The sequence below is a fragment of the Grus americana genome, chromosome 13, assembly GCF_028858705.1.
Source record: "Grus americana isolate bGruAme1 chromosome 13, bGruAme1.mat, whole genome shotgun sequence".
Lineage (NCBI taxonomy): Eukaryota > Metazoa > Chordata > Aves > Gruiformes > Gruidae > Grus > Grus americana.
Window position 1 is genome coordinate 21,544,552 of NC_072864.1, and position 17,071 is coordinate 21,561,622.

At 47.7% G+C, this 17,071-nt stretch overlaps 1 protein-coding gene across 1 annotated transcript in view; it reads right to left on the minus strand.

Annotated features, from left to right (window-relative positions):
• HYDIN (HYDIN axonemal central pair apparatus protein) overlaps positions 1–17,071 on the minus strand; it is a 162,136-nt gene that overhangs the window by 120,895 nt on the left and 24,170 nt on the right. Inside the window, exons 8-11 of the mRNA XM_054840701.1 lie at positions 16,089–16,214; positions 14,388–14,507; positions 10,901–11,035; positions 4,459–4,658 (exon numbers count right to left, since the gene is read on the minus strand). Of these exons, the coding sequence (XP_054696676.1) occupies positions 4,459–4,658; positions 10,901–11,035; positions 14,388–14,507; positions 16,089–16,214 (581 nt within the window). The remainder of the gene's footprint in view (positions 1–4,458; positions 4,659–10,900; positions 11,036–14,387; positions 14,508–16,088; positions 16,215–17,071) is intronic.

A 17,071-nucleotide genomic window follows, 5' to 3' on the forward strand; every position in this document is an offset into this window, starting at 1 on the left:
CGCAACACTAGATTTGTAAGCAATTTCCTAATTATGTGTTTTCAAATTTACATCTTGCTTACTTTCACCGTGTATCTTGACAGAGCTGACCAAAAGTTACGTCTCATGAGGATACCAAGGGCCAAATACTCGTGACACAGTTTAGAAACACAAGTGAACAAAGCTGGCAACTCTCTCAAACCCCCACGCCTCCTCTTCTCCTGCAGCCATACGTTTGGTAAATGCAGTGTGCAAGGAGGCTGCAACATACTACAAGTCCCATGGTACGTTTATCCTCTACAGCCAGGCTCTCTTTGGTCTACTGGTGCCTTAATTTGTGTTATAAAATCATTTGAGTTTGGGAGAATCGATTTCATTAAAAGCTACCTCCAACCCCAAAGACGACAGTAAAATTACCGGTGATTGAATTGCCTCATCTGTCCACTAAGACCTCTTGGAGGCAAAAAAAGCCAAAGATCATTTAATCTTAGCATATATCACTTCTTAGCAATGGTATAACAGCCAAAGTTAAGCGGTATAACTATTCCGGTGAACCCAGTCTGTTAGGTCAAAGCATCCAAGGCTCAACCTTTCCCTCTTCCACTGCACCTAGGCTCTATTTTCACCTCCTTGGATGGTCTTTGTACATCCTGTAGTAACTCCCCAGTCCCACACCTCCACATAGTATATGGGTACTATAGGGAGGGATGCAGGGGATGTCTGAGCACTCTGCCTTGCAGGATAATTTCCTGAGCTTTCAGAGCTTGGTGGGGACATTCCTAAACGGATCTGATCTCAGACTGATCCTCTTCAGCCCCACAGCACAGCACAATGTCTGTCACGTCAGGAAAAGGCAGCCCTGCACTGAGATCTGCTCCCAGACACCATTTTCAGCTCAAACCTACTGGAATGACATTTATCTCCGTGAATGTCACGGAGAAGAAACTCATTATCCTGCCTTAACAATGAGAACGACAGGAAGAGACTTTCTATATTTATACTATTGTTATTTTTTATTACCAAGCGATGCGGTTAAGAGCTGGGTATGAACATGCGGAGGGAGGACAGGCACAAAGCCAGGCTGAATAATGGGGAGTGCTTTGGTGGGTTTTGGGGGTTTTTTTTATGAAAAAGTGGTCAAAATGTGAACGTGTTTTCTGGGAGCTACCGTGGCAAGGGAGAGCTCTGAACGAGGAACAGAAGGATGCTGAATTGGCCCCACGGATTCACTTAAGAGCTTCTCCTTGGAGTGAAAAACACAACAGAAAACATCTAAGACCTTAGACAAACGAGTAGCAGGCAAGGAATGTCATCAGATGTAAGAGCCGAGCTCTCGGTACTGCGAGGAAAGGCTGGGATTGGAGACGGGCTGAAAAACGCGCTGAGGCGAGAGCGGAACGGTTACGCTTGGTGCCAGAGAGGGGAATCCAGAGGGGAGGCAAAGAAAAGCGGTCTGAGCAGGACAGTGGACTAGGAAACGGTGGCATCGGCAGCTGGCTTGTGAACGGGCACGAGCCTGAATTCGCTCAGGTCAGAAACAGAAGTCGCATCAACTAACCCAAAAGTTTAAATTATATAGAGATTAATGGATAGAGAGGCCAGCTGATGGGTCTACACACTTACACAAATCTCTCATTCCCTTCTACTCCACTACTCCTCCTCCTCCTCCCCTACACGTGTGCCTGTACACGTCACCACACACCAACGCTATCATGCGGTGTTAACACTGGCTTTAACACAACACCACATCCTTACTCAGCAAAAGTTAAGCACACATTCAACTTTGGCTGCTTAAATTCTCCGCCAAACAAGAACAGACTAAACCAGACCCGAATTTAAGTCTGTAAGGCAGCACCCCTTTCCCCTGGCACCTATGCCATAACTCTCCGTTACTGCATCTCGTATTTACGCTCTGAGCTCTCCAGGACAGGGAACAAGTCATTCATTTCCAAAGCACAGTTTTTTAAGTGTTCCGTGATAATAATTAATCATCAAGTTATTATAGAAGTCATTCAAAAGAATTAGTGACATTAAATTAAAAGCTTTACTACCTCTGTTAATAATGATGCAGCTTTTTTTACAACCTCAGTAACAGGGAAATTAATCCCCTAACATTAGTAGGGGAACGGCTTCTTGTGAAAGCCTCTGTAAATAGATTTGTACAAAGACAATTGCCAGCCAATGGTCTCCCAGGCCTGTGGAATGGTGTATCGGTTGGATTCTCAAGTCAACTTGTCATGTCAGCCAGGAGGCCAAATCTTTTCTGCTGGGGTTGCTAGAACCAAAGGGCTCACGTGGGACCTCAGCAGTAGGTAACTGAGCAACTTCTCACAGCACAACAAGCAAGGAACCAACCGTTGATCGGTGCTATCAAGAGACTCAGTCATTCACATGGAAGTTCAGAAGTGGTAGAGGGTCCAGAGGCACTCAGAGCAAGAAGAGAGTCGGCGCAATGCAATGACGATGTGTCATGCAATAGGGTCCCCAGCACCGGCTGGAATAACCACTCCTGGCACACCACGGCCTCATCGCATAGAGAGAACGTGGTAGTTCTGGTCTTGTGCTGCAAGGGGACATCCTGACCTGGTCAACAGGAGGGAACACTCAAAATTTGGTGGAGGATACCAAACTAGTCGACACACCAGAGGGCTGGTGGGCTATTCAGCGGGACCACCACAGGCTGGAGAAATAGGCTGATGTGAACTTCACATCATTCAGGGATGGGAAACGCAAAGTCCTGTATTTGGGATGGAATAACCCCTAGTACAGGCTGGGCACTGACGGGATAGAAAGCATTTCTACAGAAGAGGACCTTTGGGGCTGGAGCACAGGACATGCCGGGAGACACCAAGGTAAATGGGTTTGTACAGTCTTGAGAAGGAAAGATGAAGGTTGGTCTTACTTGATCTTGCTTGCGGTGTTACTTGCAAACCTGATCAAACTTTGACAATGCTCTGATTTGAGCAGGATGTTCGCTCAGGTGATCTCCAGAGGTCCCTTCCAAAGTTAGTCTAGGATTTTCTCTCTTAAATCAGCCCAATTCCATTTCACATATTCCCCAAAATTTCTTGTATTTCCTATACATCTGTGCACATGTGTACAGGCAGATGGTAGACAGACAGGCTTAGAGGAACTCAACCTTTAAGAAAGTTCCTAGAGAAGAATTCATAATGACCTTTTGCTGAACACTTCAAGCAAAAAAGAGAGCAGAAACACAGAAACTTCAGAGTATTTAAAAAGAAATCTGAATGAAAGTGGAGGTGACAATTATAATAAAATGCTGCTTATATTCAAAGATTTAAATCATCGGTTTGAAATTTCAAACTGGCTTTCAGAAGTTCATAACGAAATGGAAGAGATGACAGATGCCCTCAGCTGACAAAAGGGAAATCATATCAGCTTTTGATCTCCATACACATGCAATCCAGTTATTCAGAATTAAGCTTTTTTTGTGTAGTTTGAAATACAACTTTTGCAATGCTTCCCATTTCATTCGTGCAAATCAGGACTGAAATATTCGATTGCTGAAGTTCGAAAACTCTTAAAAATCCCTAAGCAAGATTCAACATAGGCTGTATCGCTCAATAGTTGGTAAGCATATTGCAAAAAGATGCTAGACATTTACGGGGTATTTATTTTGGTGGTGACAACTAGATCTGGAAATCCCAGAGGAAATATCTACAGTGATTTACAAGTTCCTGCCTACGTATTTTCCACAGTGAAAAGCAGCAGCCTGCTTAAATAGCATCCTACAAGCCTGCTTAAATAGCTTTGCCAGGCTTTGGTGGAAACTTCTCTTGGACCCTCACAGGAGAAAAGTAAAAATTCTTCTTTTGAGCCCTGTTTTCTGTTTTCTTGGGGAAAAAACTGAAGCAACTCAGGTGCACCAAGCCAGAGAGCAGGTCTTTGCTGCATTCTTGACCTCAGCTCCTACACCAAGCCCTCCAGGACCAAACAACTCTCAACTAATTACCAGCCAACCAAACCGGCTTCCTTGCAGATGCGGTGTCAAAAAGGCACTACCCTCTCCAATTCAGCAAACTGGAAAACTGGTGGCTGTCTTCCGAGAGCAAAAGGAGCAGCACAGGCTCTCCACAACACAATTCACGTCAGGCATTTGATGAGGGTACCACCGGAATACCATGTGCTTGTGCCTCCATCCCCCCAGAGAACGGGTGTATTTGGCTGACAGCGGTGTGTAACCATTTCAGGAGGTTGCAAGCTAGCGGCTAACCTATTCTAGCACTCTCCAGGTAATCTGGGAGAGATAAAACTCTAGAAAAAAAAATGCCCCCGACCCATGCACCAAAGACTTGCTGCATCTTTTGCCTGTGCCCTCATTAGCACTCTGGTTTGGGGCTGAAGTGGTTTTGAAGCCTCAGCTTGAAGCTCAGATGCTCTGGTTCCTTTTTGTTACTGTTTACCAACTATATTATCACTCCTCGGTGTTTTACACAAATAAAAGAGGAGCTCCTGTACCTCTGAGTGCTGATGCAGTAGCGGGCCTCCCGATTACCGATGTTGCGAACCAGCAGAGTCTTCTGCGTGCCGTATTTGACTGGACAGACGGAGAAGTTGAGCTGGTCAGGGAAGTCCAGGATAGCTCGGGCACCAATAGCTCGGATTGGCACAATAAACTTTTCCCTTTCTGTGATGCAGGTGAGCTGGTGGAAGTAATCCTGAGGGGAAAGAAACAATCTCAGCACAGGACATTTAGAACTATCCCCACGGCAGAAGAAAAACTGCTGTTTTCTACGACTAGCAGTAGCGTTCAATAATGTAATGGTCCTTTTTACCTTAATGACCTTTCATTCCAGCATGACTCGGACAGGGCTGTTAACTTGCAGAGAAGAAACAACCTCACTGATTCAGCTGCTTTTGCAGCAAGCTGGCAGAACCAGACAAAAGTTATCTGATACTTTGATGCTGAGGCACCAAAATAGAATAATTTCATGTAAGGAATTACAGCAGTAACAAGAACCTGCTTCCATCACCGCTGCAGACTAATAAAGGCACCAGTGAGAACCCAGTTGTGCCACGGCACTAGCTCCAATCCCAGCACCGCAGCGACCTCGTTGAAGCTTGGCAGGGGATGCTCAGCTACGTTTCCAACAGGACTTTGCCACGTGCACGATCGACAGTCAGTCTCTGGTGAAATACTTAATGAGGTGGAGACGATAATTGGTTTAATGTCAGGTGAGCGTAGGGTACATGTGTGTTTCCCAGCCCTTCCCATAGCATCGCAGGGACAAGGCTGGGGACACACACCCGTACAAGGCTGGCTGATCCACCTCCCCACCCCACAACTGGCTCTGCTCTATACCCAAACTACTCTGGAGAGATGTTTGACAAGTACTTAAAAAGCACTAACAATTCCACCCCTGCCCTCAGCAGCCTGTTCCAGCTCTACCCGAGACTTAACGAGAGTTCTTCCTGCGTCTAATCTCAAATTTCCCTTTACATCTCATCCTAGCCTCAGGGGATGCAGGCGATAGCTTCGCTTTCTCTCTGCTGCATATTCTGGCACGGATGATGCCTTAACATCTCTCTTGTAAGGTCTCTAGAATAAGCGCCTTGTTTGTGTGCCTTCCTGAAGCAGGTGCTACGCGGAGCCGCAAGCCGGAGACACGCAGACATCCCTACGAGAGCAAACTGTGCTATTCCCAACCCTTGGCTTGTTCAGAAAAGAGCCAGACGCTCGTCATCCTGTGTCCCCCCCAAGCTGTCTGGCATTTAGCAGTAGGAAGGCGAATTAAGCCACCGAAATCATTTTACTGTGGGGTTGAGCAGCTCGATCTCCAGATGTACGGCGTGGCATCGCTGTGCTGAGCATCCCCTTGCCCCCGCTGAAATCGGTGCTAACGCTGTCGCAGCAGGGCCAGGAGCCATTACCTCCAGCAGCTCTTATTGACAAGTTGATAAAAGCTCTGCCTCTTATCACTCACTTGCTGTCCTGAGCTTCCCCCTCCCCAATGCTTTTAACTCATTTGAGATTGTCTGCTTGCTGCTTCAACAATTATAAAATATTTGATTTAGGAATTGCACGCAGCAGCAAACTCCCTTAACCGGAACCGATTCAGATTCCTCTGTGCTTGGGATTTCCTGCTCCCATCCCTGTCCTCTCCAAGCCTAGAAGGGACTTCTGGAAGGGACGTAAGGCAGCCCGACGAGGCGCAGACACGTAGCTATTGCTTTGACACAACAGCTAATGCCCAGTGCCTACCAACCGCTTGCTCAGCCGGGGTTTAAGGTTGCAGATGCTGTCACATCCAAGATGTAAAAAGAATAAAGAAGGATTCCTTTTTTTTTTTTCCCTCTAGACATCTCAAATATTCACACTGGAAATTGCAGAAGGGCTTTTGCTTCTGAGATTTGGAAGGTAAAATACCAGGAAAGGAACTGCGGCAAACTACCTGCAGAATTGAATATCACATTTCAGGAGAGCGTTTCATCTTCAGCAAGTCCTTCTGAATTAGCAATTTTGTACTCAATCTCGCAGCTTAAGCCCTCTAAAATAAAAGCTATGGGCAGCCCATGTGAATTTAAAGCACCTATTATCTGGGTACTTCATGTCCTGAACCATTTAGATCTTCACAAATTGCATTAGCAAATGAAAAATGCTGATTTTTTTTTATTATTATTATTTTGGCCACACTACTGTAACAAAGGCATTGTAAATCCAATTGAAAGCTGCGTGCCTTATTAAATCTTGGCATGCCATATTTACTTATCTCTCCCTTCCAGATGCCAGGTAGACAGAGGAGGATGCAAGGAGTTCAGATCAGCAGGGGGATAAAGAAAAAAGAAACTTCAACAATTGGAGGTATTTGAGGGAAATGAAAGGAAATCATTTTCAAGTCATTGTCATTGCTAAGGAGCAAGGGGATCAACAGCAATGTGAGGAGGAGCCCGAGGAATAAATCTCCCCCCCAAAGCAGGCACAGGCAGCCTTCCCAGCTCCATGGCTGGTGAGGGGCACCGGGACTGCCTGCGCAGCAACGCACGGGGACAGGGACCTCACAGCCCATCCAGTCCCACCCCCCCTGCCATGGGCAGGGACACCCTCCACCAGCCCAGGTTGCCCAAAGCCCCATCCAACCTGGCCTTCAACACTGCCAGGGAGCCAGGGGCAGCCACAGCTTCTCTGGGCACCCTGTGCCAGGGCCTCAGCACCCTCACAGGGAAGGATTTCTGCCTCACATCCCATCTCCATCTCCCCTCCTGCAGCTTCAGGCCATTCCCCTTGGCCTGTCACTCCCTGCCCTTGTCACCAGCCCCTCTCCAGCTTTCCTGGAGCCCCTGCAGGGACTGGAAGGGGCTCTAAGACTTCTCCAGGTACATGAAGGCAAGGCCAACACAACAAGGATCTGGTGTCAGAGACAACCATGACCTTGAGAAAGCTGCCTCTTGCCATTCACGCAAAAGCACGTTGTGTGCCGAGCCCTCCTCCCAGGGATGCCCTGGGACATCGCTTCCCACATAAAGCTGGGCTCAGCAAAGCTTACAATCTACGGGTACGGTTGAAACCAGTTTACAGCCTTGTTTTACTTTGCAACTGCAAATCCTCAGACTGTTTCAAACCAGGTTTCTAAATAACCATGCCTGGGCAAGACAGGGGTTGCATCACTTCTGCGCTTTAAGACTGCGTTTAGACACAGCTTCAGGCTATAGATTTTCATGAAAATACAACTTCATCCTTCATACAACTCCTCCCAATTTCAAGGAAAACACAGATGATTGTACAACAGTTCCTCTTCTCTTCCTCCCCTTTGATAAGCAATAAGTTACAAGCTCCAGCCTTCCACGTCACCACTGGCGTTCGAATTCACATCCACTGAGATGAAAGCAACTTCTTGTCTCGGAGGCGTCAGTTCAGGCTCTTTGGAAACTCAGGCGAACATTAATTCCTGTCGCAGCGATACCAACCTTAACTGCCCGCTACGGCAAACTCAGACCTCAGTTTTGCTGCATAACCGATCCTAAATACTTCATTCCGGTTCATTTTGCACAGGGCCGTTCGCCTTGATCTTCTGCCCCTTTCCTCTCCCCCCCCCCAAGAGTCATCTGAAAAGTACACTTGGAACAGCTTCTGCATGCTGCAAAACATCTAACAGGGCTGGGCTGAATTTTAAAGGAGTTAATTTCAGTAACGCAATAACTCATCGTCCTGTCATATTTCATATTAATCAATGAGCATTAATTCAGTCTCCACTGAGCATCAGTAATGAATTTTGCAAACCTTACAGACTGAACTTGTATTGCCTGAAAATATTGTATTGCTACAGCAAAAAGAGCAAGGGGACGAAACAGAATAAGCTGTGCCATGTTTTTATAGGCTTCTTGCTTCCTTCTTCCTTGAAGATAAACTATTAATAAGCCTGAAGGACACACAAATGGACATATTCCTGTCTGCTGTTCGTTTGCCAGTCACTTCCACAATGGTTTCCAATTAGGCAGAGGCTGTCAGACCATAATGCGAAGGACACGCGGGAACGCAGGGTGGCAAGAGAACACCCACGCTGTACAACCGGAGCCGTAAACCAGAAATGTCTAAATCAGAAGCAGCAATTCCCAACTAATTGGAAATGTTGCCCAGCAGAAAAATTAGCATTTCATATTTATAACGCAAGTGCCAATAAACAAAGACACAGAGCAGCTATTTATTTACTTTCTGACAGTCCAATCATGTGGCCCATTCCCAAATGACTGAGAGACAATAAGAAATTGCTCATTTTTCAAGAAAGGACTACATGGCACATGGCATTTCAGCCACCGACAACTCACACGGTCCTTTTATTTAGGGCTGAGCTGCAATTTTCCTCCCGTGAATCAGGAATTACTTCGCTCAAGCCAGACTTACTCCAGGGAAGAACAAATTCAAAACAAGAGAATTACATAAACCCGCTCCACCCCAGGAGCCCTGGTTATTCCACCAAGCCTGACGGAGGGGTTCGCACCCGCATCCCAATCCGCTGGGTTATCCACAATCCCTTGCAGATCACGGAGCAGGGTTGTGCAAAGGTAGCAGGCGGCTTTACAGAACCATTTCCCAGAGCCCGGCTCTTTGCTGAGGCGTTTGCAAGGTGCCGTGCACCTCCCGACTGCGCTATCGATGCATTCCTAGCTGAGCTACAGTGCTCCGGTACTTCGCTGACTCACGCTCCATCAAGTACGAGACGAAACGTTCCATTTGCACAAAATTCTGATTCTGCTGTACAAATGCCCGCGTGGTCCTCACCGAGCAGCACGTGCCCCTCTCCCGACACCCTGCACAACCCCTGCAAGGGGCACGAAACCCTGTTTGGCAGAAACCGCCCGGACGTCGCTGAAGCTGTGCAGAGGACCTCTCGCTGATGGAGCTCCCTATGCCACACACTCATCGGTTTGAGGGCGAGACAAAGGACAAAGTATCAGACATTGGTGCTCTCGGGGTTATCTCACCCGACTTCTATTTGTGGTGATGGTCATGTGTTGCTCTGCTGCCTCTCTGAACTTGAAGAGCAGCACTTTGCCCTTCATGGGCACCAATTTACCCCTTCCACCCCAAACCTGAACACTAACGAACACTAATAAATCACATTTTAAAGGCACCAGTGTACTTTGCAAAGCTTACCTCAGTGAGATTAAGCTCTCGTGTCACTTGGGTAGTTTGGAGAACTGCCCTAGGCCAACATCATTTTTACCCTAAATATTAATGAAGTTAAATAATTCCTCAGTCCCTACAAAGGAACAGATTATCTCACAAGCACGGGGAGCTAGCAACCACGGGGCATTTCCTCTTTGGTTTTCTATATCCACGCTGCGGACAAAGTGTTGAACTAAATCTAAGCAGCAAATGGAAGATGAGAAAACAGCTATGCCCAAAGCGATCCTGCACCTCTGGCCTGGTGCAGAAACATCAGCTGGCTCAGAGCTATCCCCTCACCTTGTCTATACATGCTCTTTTCAGGCAGATGTCTCAAAAATCACCTACAGCACCAACCTCCTGCTGAGTTAAGGCCATTTAAGAGCTCAGCGTGTCTGTGCCAGGCCGGCTCCCTCTCCCCAGGCTCGCAGCTGGATGGCAGGCAGGCGCGTATCCGCAGGGACAGCACAGCTGCAAGGCTCGAAAACAGAGGGTATGAAAAAGCATCATCTTTGCTCCGGTCCAGGGTGAGGGAGGGAAGTGGCTGCCAGATGGGAAAGAGAAAAGCTCTCTGGATCTGTCTGTTCCTCTAGTATTTTCCATAATAATTAAACCCCTAGCATTGAGTAGAAAGATGGCTAAACATCTTATCAACACCCGTCCCTGCCATTTTCCTGCGGTTCCACGTGCATCCTCCCTCGTGAACGCTCAAGAAAGCGCGGGGAGGGAAAGCGCAGCCCATTAATCCCTGCTGCAGCGGCTGGCAGCACCGTGCAATGCCACGACGCGAGAAGCTGCAGCCTGCCTGACTGCAGCAGGGGCTACAACCAACCTGCAAAAAAAGGTGATGACTTTAGACATAACCTTCAGCTGTCTCACTACTGTGTCCAACATGATGTATGTGAAGATGACTCCAGGTTTCAAAGGTCCTCCAAATAACAGGTCGCTTTTAAACAGATTTTTGTATTTATAATTAACGGAGCAAACGCATAATTATGCTGCAATGGACAGACACTGGAAACCAACACCTTGAGAGGTCAGCCCACCAGAGACTCTCTCATCCCTGAAGCCAACAGACATTAAATATCCCAACGCTGAAGGATAAAAACAGTCTGAAACATGTAAGAGCCTCCAACCTGTGAGAGCACAGTCTTCACCATCGGGAAAGAGTTTCCCCCAGTTCTAAATCCAGTACAACTCTACTGAAGGCAGGACAGTTCCTCAAAACCCACACCAGATGCCCTGTTCGTTCACCTTTCACTGAAGGCACCAACCTCTTGGGATCTCCGGTCTCACCTTGTTCTCCTCGGGGGTGAAAAGGATGCGGTAAGTTGAAGGCATGCCAGGTGCTACCTTACGGCACGCAGCATTGGGGCTGATCAACTTGAAATAAGGTGAGCTCTCCAAGGTGACCTTCACCAGCCGAGGAACCTGCAGAAAAGACACAAAACTGATTTTGCCACTTGTGGAAACATAAGCAGAAGAGACTTGGCCATGCCTTGGTGACATCCTTCCTTAACCACCTTTCCAAAGCACTTTGAGCTCTGAAGGTACATGCGTGTAAAACACAAGGATGAACTTGAAATCGCTCTAGGCTGGAGGCAGTAGGACAACGCCCTGCCATGAAGGAACCACCGAGCAAGTAAGACACCAGCAGAATGCAGATATAATACCTGAATCAAGTCATCCCCCACATTCAACAAGCCCAAAGAACCTGCTTGCTTCTGCCTGCACACATCCACGCAGTCATGTCTCCAGAGGGGGAATGTACTATCTGAAGGCAAAACAGGATGTGTTATACTGGAGGAAGGAAGAAATTCACTTCTAATACACTGGGTTTGAGGGGGGCAGTCAAGCTGCGGTGCTACAGAGTCCTGTGGGTAGACCAGCAAGAGGAGGAGACCTTACTGGGAATAAAAGCAAACCTGAAGAGCTAAAGGAGGAACACAGGAAGACGAAGAGACAACCCCAGAAACAAGGAGATGGCGAAGGGAATTCAAAGGAGGCTGTAAAGAAGCGAGGAAGAAGCACGATGCTCTACAAGGAAAGGCTGATGCAGAAGATGAGAGCAGTCAACTTGCCAAAATGACAAAAAGCCAGATGACCCCCCAGGCTGTGCCTATCAATTATGGGCTTCGAAGGCATTTTCTGCCTTGAGATACGTGACCAGCACTGACTCACAGTGTGGTTTCATTATTAAAAGCCAATCTCAGTTCTCCGGAGGCTCTTGCTGCCTGCTGATTGTAGCCAGGCAGCTGCCGGTGGAGGCAAGGCAGATTTCTGGGAATTCCTCCCCACACCCGGGAGTCCCTGCAGGCACCTCGCTGCAAGTTTCTGCCCTCTGGGATACCACAAGCAGAGAGACAGCAAACAGGCATTTTCTAACACACACACATACATCAACTCCTGAGCTCCAAGTCTCAAAGTCTAAAACGGGTGATTTTGAGAGGCAGCTTCACTGGTAAACAACGAACCCACAGGAGGCTCGGGAAAAATGGAGATTCATTCTGCACCACCCACCCGAGCCTGATAACCCATGGCCAAGGCAGTCCTGAACTCTCCAAACACCCTTTGCTGCCAGAAATACCCCGGGGCAGCGAGTTCCAGGAGCCAATTTCACACTGCAGACAAACATTTTGGTCACCAAGCCCCTTGGGAGATGAGCACACAAACAAAAAGCCACCCAGAACATCTTTGAGGGTGGTGAGGAGCAGCCTGAAGACAGCAAAAGCAATTTTACAACACACAGGTAAGAGCAGTAAGTATGTACCAAAGCATTTCTGTATTGGAATGATTACAGAGCTTCTGTTTAGAATCTAGTTTGCTGTTACCTGGATTTTTATGGAGCAGACAACTCAGGCTACCGTGCAGAGTCTGGGAAACTGGTGAGAAAACTCTGAGACAGAGCACAACGTTGCTTTTCTCCAGGACATTACCAAAAGCCAACAAAATTAGAATATAACAACCTCTCTTGGGACTACCATCTCTATCTTTGTGTACTTAAATATGTCAAGGATTTTCCTTAGAGCTGATCTTACTTTTACAGGAGTGCTGTCCAATGGTTGCCGTCTTCAGCTTCAAAATGAATTCATTTCGGAAAAAAAAACAACAGTTCACACATTGCTGCCCCTCTACAGGGCATACAAATCCCAAGGTGCAGCTGTACAAGTTTATTATTTTTTACTGGGAATGGCAGAAATGTTGATGCAGATGTGTTTTTCCACTTGAGGAAGCATGAATAGAGCAAATTAACTGTCTGCCTGTTGGCTGGTACTTGGCAAAGAGAAACATTTTGAAGTGCCACATGGATAATGGAGCAGCTGAAGCCAAAAGACTTAGTGGGAACGAAGCAGAGCCATAGGAAAAAAGAGAAACTGAGGCACATTTTAATCAGGAAAGAGGATGCCTGCAGCAAAGAGTGCCCAGAAACAGTGTGGACCGCACAAATGGTATCCCTCGGGCGTGGGCATCCACGCTGCATCTTTCCAATATTCCCAAGCTAAACTCCAGACCAGGAATGGCGCGGTACCCTCCAGGAATAACCGAGGGACCACACCTGCATCCTCCCTTGCCAAAGGGTCTTCTATTTTCAACCATGTCCCTGTCAAAACCTGTTATCTCAGAATATACTTTGACTTCTCTCGCTGTTTGTCCACCTGCAAAAATGCCCCAACAGTTTTCCCTCCACTTGTTTCCCCCAACAGGTAGATTTGGGGAGGGGGTTAAATCATCCGCTCTCATGTGCTCTTCCACCTTCCCACCCTGCCCTCCTCTCACCTGTACATCATTCTTCATTACAGAACAGTACCTTTAATTACACCTTTCTTTTCCTGACCTTTCTCTGCTTCCAGTACACTTACTGTTACGTGTCAAGAGAAACCCTTGTGCGTACAATGTTCTCTCCCAGAACACCTTCTAACTCAGCTCCTTTCCTCCCTCCTGTCTTTTCCCACCAGCTTGCTCTTGGCACATGCCTCATTCGAGCAAATGTTTCCCCTGCTGAAATCCAAAAGGTCTCAATTTTCCTCTTTACAGCAGAACAAAATTGCTGACATTTTTCAACTTTTCCCTTCTCAACTTTCTTGGGAAATCTCAAAATGATCACTTTTTTTTTTCCAAGTAAAGGTGGAGACCTTCAAGAGCATATTACTCCAGATGTGCTGTGGTTCTCCGAAGGGAAAGCAGAGAGCCACGTTGTCTTAGAAAAACCCGAGCAGAACCGAATTAAGCTTAGCAGGAGCCTTAAGTGGCACCTAAAGGCCTCCCACTGCTTCTGCTAAATCAGTCTCTTTCCACTGCTGTTTCAAAACGCCTTTCCTGGAGTGCTAATGCCACTAATTATAACTTATTCCAGCGTAAAGCAGAGAAGACTCAGCCCTGTGCTTTGACAGCAAGCTGCACAGAGCCGGCTGAGCAGGCTGCGAGAGGCAGAGGTGCCCTCCCAGAAACCAAGAGTAACCGAGGAGCCACCAGGACACGGTCCATCCTCGAGGTAAAGCATGAGAGCAGGTAAGAGCTGTACGGCCCTCAGCTTTCCCATCAGTCCGGGGCTTTCAAGGGGGAGGATGCTGACTAGAAAAGCTCCTTTGGGTTAGATACCCCCAAAATGAGGGGGAGAATTCCCCAGCATGGGAACATTTCCACCATCTTGCAAAATAAAGGTGGTGAGACATTTTATTCTGGACACGTTGTGCTGCAGCAGACAGCTTGCTATGCTGTACACCACACGAATTACACTGTTCTCCTCCAACACAGCGTTAAACCTCCGCATCCCGGCACTCACCTTGTCGTTGTTCCTCAGAACCAGCGGCACTTCGTAGACCTCGCAGGGCACGTAGCTCTGGAATACCACCTCTGATGGGAAAGGCTGAAACAAGCTCTGGTCCAGGTCAACCGCTGAGAACTGGAGAGGCAAGACAGAGCGGAGAGAGGTTCAGCTGTTGGGAGGAAGATTCACGAGCACGAATCCTACATTGGCCACGTTGAGCAAGCTCAAGCTAAGAAGCTCTTTTAGGTGTTTCTCCAGGTTTCCTTCTCCAAAATGCAAGGCGGCGCGTACCTCGAGCAGAGCCCTGCGCTAGCGTGGTCACACAGCTCCAGAGCACGCGCTGAAAGAGCCACGAGCATTCACAGAGCAAACGACACCCAAGAATTTACATGAGACTCCACAGGAGACAATTTTGGGATGATCTTTACTCTGAGACAGAGAGACCGAGTCCCACACATCCCCAAATATCTTTTTTTGACATAGAGCCTAGAAACCAGTGAGGAGAGAACAGCACCAGGGGAGGTAAGGCCAAAAAGAAGGTAACACAGTAGTTAGGAAAGAGACGAGCGAGGTGAATGCTGGATGATGATAAGGTTCTGCTTTTTTCTCAGCGTTACTGAGCATCTTGAATAAGACTAGCCTTTTTAGTTCCTTTTTCCATGAGCTTTAAATGGATTCTTTATTGTATTCTATTATTGCTGTTTTATTTAATACCACTGCAGAAGCACATCTGAAAATATACCCAAACAGCAAACACTTTCAGAACAGAGGGATTACTTTGAGAAATTCCTCCCTGCTTTGTCTCCCCTCTTCCAGCCGCACCGTTCCCACTCGAAAGACACCGGCAGGTCTCCTGCTTTCTCCACAGAAGTCACAGTCACGCTGAAGCCGGTAGCTGCAGCACACTGCCAGTTATTTGTTCACTCGTCTGACGCGTTCCCAACCTCCCGCGCTGTCTAGGGCAATCCTTAACCAATTTGTTACAGGTCTCTTGCTGGCAATTTTCCGCTTAACAGCCTACCTCAGTAATCTACCCATTTGGACTGTGTCATACTGAGCAGTCCTGTAAAAGCACCAGCTTTAAACATACATCTAAGTAAACACTGATCCAGATAAAGCACATCCACCCCCCTCTGCCCGCGGCGATGCCCCTGTACCTCTGGCAGGATCCTGCAGCCTCCAAACCTAACACCCTTTTTTTTTTTAAGGGTCACACACGTTGTTCCAACCCACAGCATTATTGCTAATCGGTTTTGTTACATCCGGAGTAATTACCATAGGGCCCGCAGGCTCCAAAGGTCAATGCTGCCACCGTTGAGGGTCTCGTGACCCCGAGCGTCTGACAGCGACTACAGAGCGAGAGAGGAGGTGGCTGTTTCAGAGGGAGGGTGGCAAACGGCAAGCTCGTGCCCTTGCGTCCTGCCCCAGCCTTCTCCCGGCATCGTGCTTTAGCAATGGCAGCTAAACCCAAGAAAACCCAACTTCAGCAGAGGTTATTTATATTGGCTTAGCGCTGATCAGGACTTCAGCATCTCACCAGGGAAAAATGTTTTACTTTTTCCCCCCCCAGCAGACAGAACTCCACCACCAGTCTGAAAGGACAACAGGACCTAGTCGCCGAGGTATTTAGATAAGCTGGAGGCGAGCCTGTCACAAGCACGCACCCTCTTCAAATGTCACATCAAACGGCAAAGAAAAGGGCAGGAAAAGGTCTACCTTGTGATGGGAGCTTTCACTCATGTCTAGAAGCTGGATAATCCGGGGCCGCCTCATCTCCCGAGTGCTGGCCAGCCTCTGCTCAGTGGTGAGAGACATCTCCTTCAGGAAGGCAGAGGGAGTCAGCTGAAAGGCAAAACACCAGCAAGAGCTACAGAAACGCCTTTGTTCGGAAAGGCTTTTCTTGTTCAAGCACCACAGATAAATAATTTGTGATCACAGCCACTAGGATAGTCCTGGAAGCCCTGAAAGTTACCCACTGAAATATTTAACATCAGTAAATTAATGATACAGAGCAGAACACACATGCTCTAACCAAGCGGCTCTGTCCCATTAGCTTCTCCTTCATGATTTGATGTGACACGTTTGAGGATTTCTGCTCTTCGGGCATTTGTTTCCTCTTTAGTTTTGCTGGATTGAACCAGTGACCTTTGAAGAGAGCGGGGAGGATTTATCAGAAATCCCCTAACTCCATCCTCGCACAACGCTCACAACCAACACGCACGTGGAGATGTCACTGATGGATGAATCGGAGGAAAGCAGAGAAGCAGCGTTGTGCCAAGACTGAGGTGGAGAGGAATGGGTCCAAGTTTAGTTATCTCTTTTTAATTAGCACTTCTTTTCTCTCTGTTCTGGCCTCACAGCCCCCTCCACAGACGTATACAGAGATATCTCCTTGACAGAGCCTCAGCACAAGGTCATCTCCAGTCAAGTGAGCTCCAGTCAGCAAAAAGGACGTTCATGGATGGGAAGGAGGAATTGCCCAGACTCCATGACTGTTTGCAGGGCTGGATCCATGCTCCACACAGGACACGAGATATAACCGGTTTGGAACCTGTTCTATCTGGGACCAACCATGTGTCTCAGGTCTTCACGTGGAGTTTGAGCGGCTCACCACACGCCCAGCTGCCTGGAGGGCAGGCATGGCCAGAGCAGCACTGACAAGTATGCCTACGTGACAGAAGATATTGCTGCCCACACAA